A 17,977-nucleotide genomic window follows, 5' to 3' on the forward strand; every position below is an offset into this window, starting at 1 on the left:
CAGCAATAAAAACAAAGATCTGTTTTGTATGTGTGTCTGTGTACACATCTTAATCTGAGACTTCTAAACATTTTCCCACAGAATAGTTTTGTGTTCTGCAGACTTTCACTTACCTCTGTGATGAGTTTCACCTGACTTTTCCTGGCTTTTTCCCTAGGCTGACATGACATGTAGAGGCTTTCGAGAATATCATGAAAGGCTTCAGACCTTTTTGATGTGGTTTATTGAAACTGCTAGCTTTATTGACGTGGATGATGAAAGATGGCACTACTTTCTAGTGTAAGTACAGTTCTAAAGCAACAGTAGACCTTATTACCTCCACAAAGCCAGCATTTTAATTGTGGCAGCCCAATTATTGGGATAGTATAATGATATTTTTCCCAGGAAAGAAAAACTATTGTTTATGAGGCTTGAGTTTTCCTTCATTATGCTTTGGGAGACCTTGAGAATAGAGCCGAATTAAATGCTGTTGTCCGTTAGGGCTCTGAATGTAGGCTTAAACAGTAAAATGAGCTTTGCCTGTGTTTTCTTTTACTTGCCACCTATTCATCTTGATAATAGGCAAGTGCACTGAAGTGATGTAAAGAGGTCTGATTTATCCAAGTTGCTGCACACCAATTAAGTGAATTGTATATTCAGAACATAGCAGGTGTACCCATTGGGCCCTCACAGAGTAGCTTGCTGACACTGAAAATTCAGTCAGAGAATGGAAAAGAAAATGGACACTGCATGGGAGCGCGACTGTAATTGACCTGCTTGGCTTTCTGTTTTATCTGCAGATTTGAGAAGTATAATAAGGATGGAGCTACACTCTTTGCGACCGTAGGCTACATGACAGTCTATAATTACTATGTGTACCCAGACAAAACCCGGCCACGTGTAAGGTAATTGGCAGTATAACACGTGCCTTGTCTTTTATTTCAGAAGAAGGAACTGCTGAAGTTTCTAATACTGTAATAGTGTTGATTTGTTTTAAAAAAAATCACCATTATTCATTGGCTGTGTACTGATTTATTTCATTGTTCCTTTTGAAACAGTTTGGAAGATTAAATGTTTACAATTTTGAGTGTCTCAGTGATTTTTGGAATTCTTAAAGATGGATTTGAAAAACTACACAAACTTGAAAATGTTTGTATCACTGTAGTGATTTGCAGTCTGTAAACTGGTCAGGTTGTAATATTTTAATATAATTTCTTTACTATAGTCAAATGCTGATATTGACTCCATTTCAAGGTCAAGGCCATGGTGCTCAACTTCTTGAAACAGTTCATAGATACTACATTGCATCTCCTTCTGTTCTTGATATTACAGGTATGTAAATTTTGTTACTGAAAAAGCTTTTCCAAATCTCTCCTTTACTAATTTTGGTTTTGTCAGAATTAACTTTTGTTTTAAATACCAGCAGTCTCCTGAGGTCTTTTTGGAACTGTTTAAAGATGACTTAAGTTTCATTTTAAATCATAAGCCCTTTGTGAAATTGGATTGCATCTCTGAGTATGAAGTGCTTAATTAGTTGAACAAATTGAGGATAATGAACTGAATATAAAATGGGAAATCTTGGTCAGGAATATATATATATTGCAAGTATGGTATGACTATTTGTTCAGTCTGTTTCTCAAGCATTTTATAAAGTTGATTTGTCTTGTCATCTAACTTTATTGCTACTGTTAAATGATTTGGGAACTTGGGAGATGAAGTAATTACTAAAGTTAGTTTATATCAAAAGTTATAAATTGACACTTTCACTAGCTTAGTGACTTGTAAAATTATAGGAACTTTACACAATCAATAACACTTCTTTTTAGCTAAGCTGAAAGTTGTTTAGCTTCTGTTTACTTGTAGAGCTTGGACTTGGTACTACATGAAGGGACTTTTTGGTGATTTTAGTCTGGAGATTAGGGTTTCCATAAGTAGTCTTTGTCTTCTCTAGTGGGTAATGTGCCAGCAGGGGTTGTTTCTGTGAAGCCTCTTAACCACTTTCTTCTGTCTACTCCAGCCTATAAAGTCCTTGATACTTAGCGCCAATTAGCAGATAAAGAATTTTATTTCTTAAATCTCAGTGAAGAGTCATCAATAATGGTAGCCTTTATTCATTGCAAACTGAAGTCTCTAAAGAGAAAATGCTGCACATGTTAAAGGACTCCTGAATTTGAAAACTGGGTATTGGCCTTTATTTTCAGTGTTAACATTTCTTAGCAAATTACTAAAAATCACTGATACATTTGTTCTCATTAAGATACTTCTCCTAGATTTCCATTCTCGGTCTTTTTTAAAAAAAGAGTTCTCTCTTTGGTTGTTTTAGTTGTGTATAGATCCATTATTTTGCATATTTTTAAAACTTGTTGGATCTTTTGCAGGCTCTGGATTTCCCTTTGCAACCCAGAATATTCCTTATACTGAGATGGCCTTTTGCTTAATTGACATATAGCCAGATATAGTAAAAATTCAAACCTAACCATTGATGGCCTATGTTACAGGATAAGTTTTTGTGGTATAATTGCCACCCATTTTCTTTTTTTAGCACTTTTCTTTAGCACATTATGCCTCATGACTTGCAGGATCTTATTTCCCAGACCAGGGATCTAACTTTGGCCCTGGCAGTGAGACTGTCAAGTTCTAACAACTGAACTGCAAGAGAATTCCCTTTTTTTAGCACTTAAAGTAAAATACTGGAAAACAGATCTTTATATCATGTGCCATTTTTCCTTTTGAGGATGTCAGTATCATAAGATACACAGCGTTTTAACACATCTTGGTTGTATGACCTTACATATAGAATCAATGATTTATTCCTGAATTGCAAAGAGAGTTGCGTTTGACAGTCGAAATTGATCCTAGGCTATATATCAGTGTTATTAACCTATCAGTGTATGTTAAGAGTTAATTAAATCTGTTCTTTAACTATTCCATGTAGTACTGGAATATGTTACATGGCTTTTTAGAATTTTATCTGTAAATGTTTTGTAATATGAAGAGTTAAAAGAGTGTTTTTCTAAATGATAGAAGAGTATTAATGTTGGTAGATGATATATTTAACTTGGGGGAAAAACTCAAGCTTTGAGCCCATGTATAACTATCAATTTATATCCAAGCAGATTTCGTCTTTTAAATGCATCGCTTATGTAGCATAGAAACAGAGCAGTTGAAGGATGTCACAAATTAATGGGTGTTGTCATTTTAGGTTCATTTTCAGGCTGACACCTTTAGTTAAAGTGCTTAAAGTTGGAGTGGTGACTTGGCCACTTATACTAATATGAAACTACAAACAAAATATTGTTAGTCTATAATGGCTTATTTAAACCTGAGTGGAAATTTTTTTTACACAAGTTTTTAATTTATATGAAAATTAGAGATAAGAATGTGGTGTGAATTTTTTTAGATTTTTCTCAACTGTAATTCTCTTACCTTTGATGTGTTTTCCCCTAAAATTCTGAGGGGATGTTAGTTACTTAAGATACTTAAGCTTTCACCCATACTAAATTTTATTTTATACTGGTATTAGCAACACAGTTCTTTTTTTCTAAACCAGTTCAGAGACAGGTAGACGTGGATAAGCATGTGCGTCGCTATTAACACTTCAAAAACATTTTTTTCAAGAGATGCTTGCTTAAGAGTTTGTCACTTAGTAGAGATTTCATTAAAGCAGCTTTGTTGAGGTCTGATTTCCATACCATTAAATTCATCCATTTTAAGTGTATATATAGTTCAGTATTTTTAGTATACTTGCCTAGTTTTGTGGCCTGTTTTACAATATTTCTGTCACCATAAAAAGATTCCCTCATGTCTGTCCCCAGTCAGTCCCCATCCCCAGTCTCTTGTATTGAGATCTGTGATCCGTTTTGAGGTAAAGTTTGTGCATTATGTGCGGAAAGTTTCTGAATTAATCTTCTTTATATGTGATCATACAGTTTTTCCAGCAGTTTGCTAAAAAGACTATCCTTTCCTCTATTGAATTGCCTTGGTACCTTTGTTCAAAATAGGTTGACCGTAAACGTAAAAGATTTTGTTTCTGGACTCTTGAATTATCTGTGTCTGTAGTGCTGCTGGAACCATACTGTCTTGACATTTTTATTGTAGTTTTCTTACTGAGGTTTTTTTTTTTGTTTTGCCTTAACAGCAATGTCAAGTTTAGCCTGTTAAATGCATAAGTTGAATTTGTGGAGCCTGTTTTGCCAGGGGGCTGTAAACTAAACCGACAGTTCTTCAAACGATTGATGAGTAGAGTTAGAAATGGGTATTGGCCTTGGCCAGGTGGGTGGGAATGGAGCAGAGAAGTGGGGCCTCAGGGACCCAGAGGCACACACTCCCAGAAGACCGTCCTGCTCTCCGTGAGCATCTAGACAACACAGACTAGGGCTGGTTGCTGCAAACTCACCATCAGTGAGCGTGGGTTTGCTGATCTCTTTGGGACTGAAATGCCGCCTCGCCCAGCCTTGGTGGCCTTGCTTTTGCTCTCTGGGGGCGTCATGGCTCCAGTGGTAGCAGAGCCTCGACCTTTATGTTGAGTTTTGAAATCGGGAAATGAAAGTCCATTGTGTTCTTTTTCAGAATTGTTTTGGTGTGTTTTCATTAAAATTTTTGTTTTGTTTTCTACCTCATTGATTTCCACTTTAACTTTTATTATTTTCTTCTTATTGCTTTGAGATTAATTTACTCTTTCTAGTTAAGATTGAAACTTAGGTTATTGATTTGATGTCCTTTTTTTCTAATATAGCTACCTAAATAATACTTAAATATTATTATATAAATACAAGTACTGGTTTTACTGATCATATAAATTTTCATAAATTGTGCTTTCATTTCATTCAGTTCACGTTGAAGTTTGATTATGATGTGTTTAGATACGTAACATTATGTTTTTCCTAATTGAAGCTTGTTGAGTTTCCTGGATGTATAGATAAAAATTTTTTCATCAAATTTGGAAAGTTTTTGGCCAGTATTTCCTCAGCTGTTCTCTCTCTTCCCTTTCTTTGAGACACACATTACAGTTACATTGGTATACTTGAATGGTTTTAATTTAGGTTTGTGTCGATCCATTTTACACTTTATAAAGCTGCAGAGTACAAGTGAGGAAAACAAGGAGGTTATTGTAGTAGTTGAAAAAAAAAACACTGGTGGCAGCACATAGGAAAGGAATCAGAATGTCCTTCATGTTTCTGGGTGACTTGTATAACTGCATGATGTGACTAGATTAATAAGGAAGAGGCTGAAGAATTAGACAAAGTAACTAATTACAGTGTTATGTTTATTTGGTGATTTTCTGTAGGTCTGCATTTGTTATTTGGTTTACTGTTGATTTCATTTTCTGTATATTCCTAATCTCAATTTCATACCAAACCGATGCCATGACAGAATTTCACTTTACCACCTTAAAGCCATAGTCATATAATGTTACTTAATAATTACATGTATATGAAGTGCTGCATAGAAGTATAAACACAGTATTTAGTACATATAGATTGAATGAATGAATGACTCAATCATAAAACATTACCGTTAGCTCAGACTGGTTTTTTTTAATAAAAATTTTATTGTGATATCATTAACATGTCATACAGTTCTCTTATTTAAAGTGTTCAGTTTTTCAAAAACATGTTTACAGTACAGCCATCACCTTAACCTAATTTTGGAGTATTTCATTCTCCCAAAAAGAAACCCAGTCCTCATTAGCAGTCACTTCTTTCCTCTTTATTTCCCTACCCTTTCAACCCCCCACCAGTGCTACATAGCCATTAATCTATTTTTTGTCTCTGTAGATTTGCCTCTTTTAGACATTGGAATCGTACAATAGAATGATTGACTTCTTTCACTTGGCATAATGTTTTCAAGGTTCATCCTTGAGCATCCATTAGTACTTTATTGCCAAATACTATTCCATTGTATGAATATATTATATTTTATTAATCCATTCGGCAGTTGATGGATATTTGGGTGGTTTCTACTTTTTGGCTCTTCTAAATAATGGTATTATAAATATTCGTGTACAGTTTTTTGTGTGGACTTGTGTTTTCATATCTCTTCGGTACATACCTAAGAGTGGAAATGGTGGAAAATCTGGTAACTGTGTTTCCCCTTTTAAAGAAACACCAGAATGTTTTCCAAAATGGCTGTGCCATTTTATATTTCCACCAGCAAGTAGATGAGGATTTCAGTTTACCCACATCTTTGCTGATTCTTGTTATTGTCTTTTTTATTCTCGTCATCCTAGTGGACAAGAAATGATATTTCATTGTGGTTTTGATTTGCATTTCCCTTTGGCTAATAATGTTAAACATCCTTTCATGTGCTTACTGTATGTATTTATATCATCTTGAGAAATTCCTATTTAGATTTTTTGCCCATTTTCTAATTGGGTGGTGGGTATTTGACCTTTTCTTATTGAATTACAAAGTTTTTATATAGAAAGTCTGGTTACAGTTACATATATATATGACTTGGGAATATTTTATCCCATCTCTAAGTTATCTTGTAATTTTCTTAAAATCACTTGAAGCACAAAAGTTATAAATTTTTATATAGCCCTGTTTATCTACTTTTTCCTTAGTTGCTTGTGCTTCTGGTTCTGTTATCTAAGAAACCATTGCTTAACCAAAGGTCTTGAAGGTTTACTCCTCTATTTTCATTTAGGTCTATGATCTGTTTTGAGTTAATTTTTGTGTACTGTGTGAGGAAAGGGGGGCCAACCAACTTCATTCTTTTTGCTTATGGAGATCCAGTTGTCCAAATACCATTTGTTAAAAGACTATTCTTTCCCTCATTGAATTGTCAAGGCACCCTTCTCAGAAATGAATGGACCAAAAATGTATGGGTTTATTTTAAACTCTCAACTCAGTCCCATTGACCTACATGTCCATCTTTATACTGGTATCACAGTCTTGATTACTGTAGCTTTGGAGTAAATTTTGAAATTAGGAAATGTGAGTCCTCTAACTTTTGTTCTTTTTTCAAGGTTGTTTTGGCTATTCTGATTTTCTTGCATATCAATTTTAGGATGAGTTTGTTAATTTCTGCAATAAAAAAAGCCAGCTGGGATTTTGATAGGATTGCATTGAACAGTTGGTAGAGAATTGATACTGTAACAAAACTGTTTTATGACCCATGAGCTAGCTCAGACTTCAACATTCTTTGTTTATACCATCTACTAATTAGAAAATGAGGGCTCAGAGAAATGAGATAATTTGCCTAAAGTCCTTCATCTATGAATGACAGAACTGGGACTCACACTCATTCTCTGACTATGCAGTGTTTTTTCTGCCTGTATGTTTTGGTATCTTCCCTATCCACTACTCAGTCTAATGTAGATAACATAGACAAACGTAAAGGAAGACCTATGCTACTCAGATGCAATCAAGAAAGAATCAAAATCATATTCTCTAAATGAAAAAGAGTGTTTTGTAAAAGGAAGAACTTTTTTTTTTAATTAGGTTAAAGAAGCATAGAAGACTTTGAAGTTTCTTAGATTAAAATAAGGGAGTTATAAACTTAGCTTTGGAACCCTTAGCTATCAGAAAATGGCTTTTGGAATTGATTATCCAAACTTGAATCTCTTGTGTATACAGCTGCTTTAACTGAAAATGAAACTAAGGTACATATGACCACAACATGTCAAAAATTTATATTTAATGGGAGAATGGCATTGAAACATATATGAAACAAATCGCCAGTCCAGGTTTGATGCATGATACAGGGTGCTTGGGGCTGGTGCACTGGGATGACCCAGAGGGATGGGATGGGGAGGGAGGTGGGAGGGGGGTTCAGGATGGGGAACACATGTACACCTGTGGCAGATTCATGTCAGTGTATGGCAACATCAATACAATATTGTAAAATAAAATAAATTAATAAATTATATTTGAAAAGGAGTAGTTTCTAATTTCACAAATAATATATATGTATTATTTGCAAACAGATTATAACTTTATTTGACAAAGATGGTAGTGCTATTATTTGATTTATAATCTTTCATATTATAACTTTTGTATTATATAATTCATTGAAGAATTTTTGCCTTTCCAAGGTTAGTGTGTATACTGAGGTTGCAGATGATGAATAAATTATGCTGGGTAAGGGAAATGTTATTCTGCTTTCTTTCTTTAGCGGAAGATCCATCCAAAAGCTATGTGAAATTGAGAGACTTTGTGCTTGTGAAGTTTTGTCAAGATTTGCCCTGTTTTTCCCGGGAAAAGTTAATGCAAGGATTCAGTGAAGATATGGCAATAGAGGCTCAACAGAAGTTCAAAATAAATAAGGTATTTTTATTCTGTAGAAGGAAAGCATTTAAATTTTGAAAAAAATCATTAAAGTACATAATTTAAACGTTGCAAATACATTTAGAATACATGTGTAGGAAGTAGCAGTGGTTAAGAATACAGGCCCTGGGACCTGCCTGGTGGTTCAGTGGTTAAGACCGCATTTCCACTGCAGCAGGCATGGGTTTGATCTCTGGTCAGGGAACTGAGATCCCACATGCCAAAAAAGAAAAAGAAAAAAAAAATACAGGCCCTGAGGCCAGATTGGCCAGGATCAAATCTGGCTTTACCACTTGCTCTTAGGGCAATTTAGTTTACTTCCTTGTGCCTCAATTTTCTCATTAATAGAATGGAAAGATAATTGACTTCATGGCTGCATTAAGTATAACAAGAAAATGTTTATTTAAACTGGTAAAGTAGTTAGTGCCCCTGGAGACTATATTGATGGGAGGAGGATTAGAATAAAACATATAATTTTCACTTTTTATACTTCTAGATGTATTTGTTTGGATTTTAAAGTAATAAATATCTTAAGTACAGACAAATAATGTAGGAATTCAGAGGAAATTATTATATTTATGTTAGCAAGAAATAAAATATTTCATAGTGGGAATACATTTGATCTAAGCCTTGAACAATGGGTAGGTTTTGGAATACAAAAGTATGAGGGATGAAGAGTATTCCAGTAATGAGGACTAGTACTTGGTGCCGTTGACCTCCCCTCCCCTGGCTTCTAAGGCACTGCAGTTCCTAGCTTTTCAGTGAACCACCGTGCTTATCTTTCACCGGCTTCTACATTTTTCTATGCTCCCTAAATACAATTCTTCCCGAGTTTTTTTATCCAATCCTCATTTTTTCTCATTCTACTTAATTCTGCCTGAGAGAGCTCATCTGTTAACATCTGTAATCCAGATTTTCCTCCTGAGGTCCAAAACTATGCCAAACGTTCACTGGTCACTGACCTTCAGCAAACAATTTGAATTGAAACTTTCCATCTTCTCCTGCATAAAAACACTTTAATGGGTTCATGGTTTTAAGATTTAGAAATAATTTATATCTCAGACTGTATTAAACCTTTAATTAACTAGAATTTATTTAATAGCTCAGCTTTCAAGAGAAAGAGAATATGAACACATTATTACTGAGATTAAAGCTCCTCAGTATGGCATACAGACACCAGCATCATCTGGCCCGTGCCTGCCTTGCTCGCCTCAGCTTCCTCCCGCTTTCCCACATGCTTTGGCTCTGCTGAACCTCTTGCCGTTTCCCAACTGTGCTACAGCTTTACTCCTTTTGCTGCTGCTGCTAAGTCGCTTCAGTCGTGTCCGACTCTGTGCGACCCCATAGACGGCAGCCCACCAGGCTCCGCCGTCCTTGGGATTCTCCAGGCAGGAACACTGGAGTGGGTTGCCATTCCCTTCTCCAATGCATGAAAGTGAAAAGTGAAAGTGAAGTTGCTCAGTCGTGTCCGATTCTTAGCGACCTCATGGACTGCAGCCTACCAGGCTCCTCCGTCCATGGGATTCTCCAGGCAAGAGTTACTCCTTTTATGTACCTGTATATCAACTATTCCCTTTGCCCTGATACCCCCTTCTCCAGTTTCTTCATCTTTGCCTGGCCAGGTAGTACATTTTTCAGGCTCAGTTCAGGTGTTTTTTCCAGAAATTTCAGTATTATCTTAACCTATGTATACCTGACCTCTTCCTCACTCCCAATAAATAAGTGAAATGACAGAAATAGGAAAATTATAGGCCTACCACAGCTTCCTGATTTTTCGCATATTTTTCTTGACTGTTTTTGTCTGCTCATTAACTGGCACTGTACTGCAGGCTTCTGACCTCCCCTCCCCACACACACACCCCTGTCTTCACTGTGTGTGTTTTCCTTGGACTGTCTTAACCATTAACCAGTCTTAAGGTTTAAACTCTATATTGATATTGCTTAAATCCTTGTCCTTGGTCTAGAATTTTCTTCAGATTTATATGTTCTCTTGGCTCCTAAATCTCTCCTACTCTGTGAAAATCTCACTGTCATTCCATACCCTCCTCCACAGTCTTCCTCCTCTTTATTTCTAGAATTCTTGTCCCCTTAGTATTATTGTTTGTGCTGTCTCAGTTAATACCATCATCATCTTTTGCCTCATTTAATAACTGAGCTTTCTGATTGGTCTCCTTACCCTTCTTTCGCTACCATTTTCATTTGTGTCCCAGCAGTGTCAAACTACTTCTGCACGTGTGTACGTGAGACATGCACACACATATAGTGCCCTGCCCTGTTTTAAGAGCAGCATGCTCCCTTTCCTCTAAGATTCACTCAGGTTTTATTCCCCCAGGAATCCTCTTCTAACATTGTTCCCCCATTCTCAGGCTGTGCTGCTGAAGTGTCCTGTGCACATTTCTATCATGAAATTAACCATACCTCATTCATTTGTGTTACACAGTAGACTACTTGCCTTCTTGAGGGCAGAGACTATCTTTTATTGCTTTTTGTCTGGCACCAAGCACAATTTCTGGCCTCTGGCAGGTATTCAATATATGATGTGTTCTTTTGGGAGAGTGTTACTATTTGGAATTTGAAATGTTCATGTTCTTCTTTGGTTTATTAGCAACATGCTAGACGGGTTTATGAAATTCTTCGACTACTGGTAACTGACATGAGTGATGCTGAACAATACAGAAGCTATAGACTGGATATTAAAAGAAGACTAATTAGCCCATATAAGGTAGGACTTTGAAGAGTCTTAAACATTATATTCTTGTCACTGTTGAAAATGAAGACTATCTAGCAAATACCAATGTGTGGGAGAGTCCAAATCATTCTGCTAAATTAACTTTACAGAAGTGAAAATATTCTTCCAGTTAGTTATAAGAATTCTCCCTGTCATAATTTTCCAGTGTAAACTATAGATGTTCCCATTCACTTAAAAACTAATCCCAAGGATAGTTTACTCGTGGTTATTTTTTTATTTGTATGCATCTTTTAAAAAACTGAATGCCCAGAATCTTCCCTAACAGATTATCTTGTTTTTTTTTCCATTGTTTTATTTGTCCCTATATTCTGCTTACATTTGCTTCTTTCTTCCTAAATATGGCCTTGGTTGCTTTTTGTAACCCCTGTACTTGACCATAGCTGACATCGCAACTTAGTGTTGTTTACCTGTTTTGTCATTGTTCTTGCTCCTTTACCCCCTGCTTTTTTTTCATTTCCTTTATTTTCCTTTAACTCAAAAATATTCCCCTCCTAGATCAGGTCTGGCCTCCTCATCTTTTGGCCATTATTAAGGTAGATATTGTCCATGCACTTGTGTGGAGGAAGATTTGTGATTCTTGTAGTTGGGCAGTAATCTGATTGGAGAGAATATTCATTTATTTAACAACTAATTACTGAGTGCTGCATTTGTATGTACTATACCTAGAGGCTTATACAGCACCATAGTTGGGAACATGAATGACAAATTTGGATCTGTCTTAAGGTTTAAGGAGAAAGTCAGTTAATAATGAGTAAATATATCAAGTGCATAGTTATGATTTTTATGATTTTTCTAAGTTAATCCATTTTATTTATCATATATTCTGCTTTATAGAGCCAGTCTTTTGAGTGTTAATGGTATATAGGGTTGCACTACTTGTTGAATCTCAGCTTTTTTCCTTTATCACATCTTGTTTGCAATGTAACTATTTCCTAATTTATTATAATTCTAAATATAGCACATTCTGAATATAAAAATAATTATTTGCCTGATATATAAATCCTTGTGTCTGGAATTCATATATTTTTTTTCATAGTGCCATTTCATTAAGCAATTAATGGAATACTTAATTTCATTGATTTTCCAACTTAGGAACTACCATCTGCATATAACAGGTTGTAATAAATTATAACAACTATTCCCCAAAATTTGTCAGAAATAACATTTTATTCTTTATCAGTCTTTATGCTTGTCAACTCAGAAAACTTCAGAAAATTGGTAGAAATGGTACTTTCCAAAGATTTTCATCTTTAATATTAACTTGTTAGCTGGAAAATTTCTTTATGATGAAATGGGGCATATAGAACAATATAATTAGATGTTAGCAATGACAACATTTAAGAGTATTAAAACTTTTAGTAATTTATTAAATTATGTATCTCAGATACTTGTGATATTTTATATAGGCAGATGCAGCAAATAAAAGATGATTTCTAAGTATAAATAGCAGTCATGAAGTTACACCAAATAATGGGAATATCTGTAGTTCATAAAAGCAAGTATTGTCTACGCTTAAGAATAATGATTTTTTTAATATTATTAAAGTATCCTCACCTGTCTAGCAAGTTCACCTTTTCTAAAAGATGACCAAAAACTGGTTATTAAACTATTTAAATTCTTAACAGCCAAAATTGGTATCACCATCCTTGCACTCATACAAAATATTAAATTCTTTAGATACGTGCTCAAACCCTATTTATAGTATCCCATTTTTAACGAGTTTAGTTATCCAGTATTCTGTCTCATTGAGAAAACCAAGAAATCTTGATCTGGGTTGATAGCTGCAGGGTGATAGAAAACCTACCACATACTTGGTAAAAGCCTAGAAATAGTTGAATGCCCTATATGCAAGGGGAGAGTTAGAAGATTCCTTTGTTGAATGTATGCAGATGGTCTTCTCCAGTTTGTCATTCCAAGCTGATACTTGTATACTGTGCTGTGCTATCACAGCATTCTCAAATGCAAAATTATATTTAAGAATAAAGTAAAATTGCTTAATACTGAGTGTGATTTTGAATTTTTAAAAAATCTTTATATGCCAAATGGGGAAAGTTTGGAATCTAGAATTTATGTTATATTTTAACACATTTTATGATAAGAAAGTGTAACTTAGATTGTCTTAAGTTATTACGGAGGAATGGAACTGTTTATTGATAGCAGTCCACCAATTCTGTGCTGCCTTTTTTTAAGGGCTTAAATTTCCATATCAGTTTAGTCCCACTAAGAAATTTTTTTGGGTAGATATTAGAAGTAGTTGTACCTTACTTTAAAAGTTCTTTACTGATAATTTATTTGTATCAGTGCCAAGAAGGGATAAAAATAATTTGTATTAACTAGAATCATTTTAAAAGCACAAAAAGAAATTCTTTAGTACAGAAGTAATTTTCAGGTGTTCAAGAAAAGATAAATTTGAACAATTTGACTAAAGAAAAAAGAAAAGTTGGTGCAGCTGCTTGGTTTTAGCATTTAAATTCTTATATTGTTTCATAGGCATATTTTAATTCAAATTCTTGCAAAAGAACCTTATTTCTGTAGTTCACAAAAGAGACTGGTTGAGCAGATGGAAATTAAGGCACTCTTAGAGGTGGTGGAATTTTTGAGATATTTGTAAACCTCCTTGGAACCTCTGAAAACTAGGCAAGAAGAGATTGTTTTTTGGACCTTAAATAAACTGACACTAATATAATCTTTAATTTTTCTGCATTAATTAAAATTATCCACAGCCTTAATCTATGAAGGAATTAGCTTTTTAAGTTTTTTTTAAGCACGGTTTAAAAGATGAATTTATAATATTTCCTACATATACAAAGCAGTATACATACACAGTTTTAGGAATATTAAAATCAGTAAAACAAATAGCTCAAATAACTTATTTTAAAAAATGAACCATAGTTTACATGCTCATGAGGAACTTCTATAATAGTTTCATAGTTTTCCATAAAGCTAGTACATGTATTTTTTATTCCTAGGTACTTAGAGCTCTTAAACTTAATTCAGAGATGTATTGCCATGTCAATAAATCTGAGAAAAACTGACAGTGAAACTGAAGGTGGCAGTGAAGGGGGAGATAAACTGGGGAAGTAAACACTCTTAAGAGATCTGTTGTTTTTGTTCAGTCACTAAGTTGTGCCTAACTCTTTGTGACCCCATGGACTGTTCACCAGGGTACCCTATTGTTCGCTATCTCCTGGAGTTTGCTCAGATTCATGTCCATTGAGTCAGTGATGCTGTCTAACCATCTCATCCTCTGCTGCCTCCCTCTCCTTTTGCTTTCAGTCTTTCCCAGCATCAGGGTCTTTCCCAGTGAGTCAGCTCTTCACATCAGGTGGCCAAAGTATTGGAGCTTCAGCTTTGGCATCAGTCTTCGCAATGAATTTTCAGGGTTGATTTCCTTTAGGATTGGTTGGTTTGATCTTGCAGTCCAAGGGACTCTCAAGAGTCTTCTCTAGCACCGCAGTTTAAAAGCATCAGTTCTTCAGTGCTCAGCCTTCTTTATTGTCCAGTTCTTACATTGTACATTTGTCAGCAAAGTGATGTCTTTGCTTTTTAGTAAAGTGTCTAGTTTTGTCATAGTTTTCCTTCCAAGGAGCAAGCATCTTTTACTTTCAGGGCTGCAGTCACTGTCTTCAGTGATTTTGGAGCCCAAAAAAATAAAATCTGTCACTGTTTCCACTTTTTCCTCTTCTGTTTGCCATGATGGGATCAGATACCATGATCTTAGTTTTCTTAATGTTGAGTTTTAAAATAAGTTAATAATTTAAAACAGTATGTCAGTGGCACATGATTCATTCTGTAGGTTATTTGTAGCAGAATTGATAGTTAAGAATATTTAAGAATTGAAATGATGGTTCTGTGGTATACGAGAATTTAATATGATTGGAGGCATATTCAAGCAATGGGGTTAGATTATTTTATAAATGTTATAACTGGTTAGCAGTTTAGAAGAATAATTGTTTTTCTTATAACATTCCATGATGATTTTTTGATGCGTTACCTTTTAGTTCCTGAGCCATTTCCTTAACTTGGGTGCCGCCAAGAGGCAGTTGTGCCTCTTGGCAAAAAAAAAGTAACTTTCACAGCAGAAACAAAGCATTTATTATCCACATGATTGAAGAGTAAGGAATATACTGTCCTTCCAGGCCTTGGGAGTAATAAATCTGAATTTTCATTATTTCTCTAGAACTACTATTCACAATGTGATTAGAAGATCAGCAACACTGGGAATTCTCTGATGATCCAGTGATTAAGATTGTGCTTCCACTGCAGGGGCCATGGGTTCAATCCCTGGTTGTCAAACTAAGAATCCCCCAAGCAGTGCAGCCACACACACACACACACACTCACACACTAAGTCAGCAACATTAACATCATCCAGGAGCACTTTTTAGAACCTCAGACTCTCACCCCACCCCAGACCTACTGAATGAGAACCTGCATTTTAATTTTAACAAGGTTCCCAGTTGATCTTTGTGCACATTTAAGTTTGAGAAGCATTGCATGTCTTATATTCCAAAACTATTAGGGTTTCCTTTGAGAGACATTTATTAGTTTTTAGGATGGAGTTAAGATACTGTTTTCAGGGTTTTTTTTTTTTAATTGTATTTGGTAGGCAGTTATGGAATTCAGAATACGGACTTCTAATTAGATCATTAGGGGTTGGATCCTGGCTTCTCGGCTTACTGCCTGCCTCTATGACAAGTTATTTTTAACACCTGCACCTTTTTTTTTCTTTATCAATTGAAGAAAGTTATAGTACCTGTCTCATAGTTTTTAGGATTACATGAGTTAATATATGTGATTTCTGATCTCTATATAAAGTTAGCTCTTTATTAAATGCTTAGGTGAAAGAGGATATAATCTAGAACAGTTTATCCAAAATGTATGAAAGTGAAAGTCGCTCTGTTGTGTCCACCTCTTTGCTACCGTGGACTGTAGCCTGCAGGCTCCTCTGTCCATGGAATTCTCCAGGTCAGAATACTGGAGTGGGTAGCTGTTTCTTCTCTAGGGGATCTTCCCAACCCAGGGATCGGACCCAGGTTTCCTGCATTGCAGGCAGATTCTTTATTGTCTGAGCCACCAGGGAAGGCCAAGAATACTGGAGTGGGGAGCCTATCCCTTCTCTAGCAGATCTTTATGACCCAGGAATCGAAACAGAGTCTCCTGCATTTCAGGTGGATTCTTTACCAGCTGAGCTACCAGGGAAGTCGAAAATGTATGAAAGTTTCATATATTACAGTGTTTTATATAATGCAATATTGCCACCCACCTAGGAATCTTGGAAGTCATTCTGCATTCTTTCCCCACATCATCCAATGTTTTCTTCCCTAAATCTGTTCTGTACCTTCCATCTCTGCTTAGTCTCTTACTAAGCAGACTTGGTCTAGGCTTAAATCATCTCTTGAATTCTTAAACTAACTGCTAACTTGGTCCCCTCCAGTCCCATCCTCAGCATACTAATCGTATTGTTCCGATAGTGACCTGTCTAAAAGTTGTTACCAGATTCTTAGGGTGGTGCAAATCTCAGTTTCCTGACAAATGGTAGTTTTCCTTCTCAGTGAAATGGAGAGGGTTTAATAAGATAATGTATGTCTAGACAGTAGAGACTCAATAAATGGTAGTTAATACTGTTTTTTAAAGTGTGACCGTTTTTGGCTTATCTTCCTGAAACTCTCCGAACAGTTTATGGTAAAATTAATATGTGGTCCATAAATACATTGCTGGGTAAGGGAACTCAGAAATAATAGTGGCAGAAGAAGCCAGCTTGGAATTAAGATTAATGTAATTAATGATTAAATCGATGAAATAATAGCACTTAATTTCAGTTGTCTGTCTTCAGTTACAGTACCTTATTTATTAAAGAAATATTTGAGTATCTGTACTGGCCAGTTCTTTATTATGTTTTAGAGAGGGGGCTGTCACTCACATACCTATATTTACCATTAATTGATACAAATTCCATGTCTTTTGGAACCCTCTTTTTAGAGGGCTTGTGATTCATGTTAACATTATGTTTAGGCTTCCTTAAAAATGGTATGGGATAGATTTGGGCATTTTCCTACTATTATTATTTTTAACATTGGAGACATATTTTTTTATATCAGCTTTCTTAGTCTAACCAATAATTGTGTTTGTGGCTTAGAAAAAACAGAGAGATCTTGCTAAAATGAGAAAATGTCTCAGACCGGAAGAACTGACAAACCAGATGAACCAGATAGAAATAAGCATGCAACATGAACAGCTGGAAGAAAGCTTTCAGGAACTCGTGGAAGACTATCGACGTGTCATTGAACGCCTCGCTCAAGAGTAGAGGTTATACTTTTCTGTACAGAAAGTTTGCAGATTTCTGTACATGTGTTGTGAAAATCAGATGATGACTTTAATTTTAAGAAATCTTGTAACATTTTGCTTACATTAAAAGTTATCTATCTTTAGTTGAATATTTTCTTTTGGAGAGATTGTATATTTTAAAATACTGTTTAGAGTTTATGAGCATATATTACATTAAAAAAGATATAGCTTCTGAAATACCACTGCAGTTACTTCCCTTCTTAAATAGTGTAATAAATGCTTAGTTGTGATATGTTAATGTGTGCTGATATGATTCTTGAATACTTATGATTAACTTCTTCCATCTTGTTAAAAACCTTTAGGTTTTAAGCTTTTATTATTCCTCCCACACTTTGCTTCTAAGCTTTTAACACATTTCTTTAATGTCTTCCTAGTAATCTTGGTCTTGCTATGTGATATTTCTAAGTAGAAAATGTTCTTAAAGTAGAACTGTTTTAAATAAACTATTAACTACTTGTTAGGAGTAGCATGGGTAAGAGAGAGAAGGGAAACTAAATACAGCCTGAAACCTAGATGTTTGGCACCAAATATTAATTGAAGATAATTCAGAAGTTGCCATAAACATTTTATTTATTTTTTAAAATATAAATTTATTTATTTTAATTGGAGGTTTATAAACGCTTTATAAATA

General features: G+C 35.1%; 1 protein-coding gene across 1 annotated transcript in view; it reads left to right on the forward strand.

The window, feature by feature from the left end:
• The window catches only part of HAT1 (histone acetyltransferase 1), a 39,619-nt gene extending 22,035 nt beyond the window's left edge, over window positions 1–17,584 (forward strand). Inside the window, exons 6-11 of the mRNA XM_005675964.2 lie at window positions 158–279; window positions 780–884; window positions 1,205–1,311; window positions 8,098–8,249; window positions 10,855–10,971; window positions 17,138–17,584. Coding sequence (XP_005676021.1) covers window positions 158–279; window positions 780–884; window positions 1,205–1,311; window positions 8,098–8,249; window positions 10,855–10,971; window positions 17,138–17,305 — 771 coding nt within the window. The 3' untranslated portion in view covers window positions 17,306–17,584. The remainder of the gene's footprint in view (window positions 1–157; window positions 280–779; window positions 885–1,204; window positions 1,312–8,097; window positions 8,250–10,854; window positions 10,972–17,137) is intronic.

This window comes from Capra hircus, chromosome 2 (assembly GCF_001704415.2).
Source record: "Capra hircus breed San Clemente chromosome 2, ASM170441v1, whole genome shotgun sequence".
NCBI lineage: Eukaryota > Metazoa > Chordata > Mammalia > Artiodactyla > Bovidae > Capra > Capra hircus.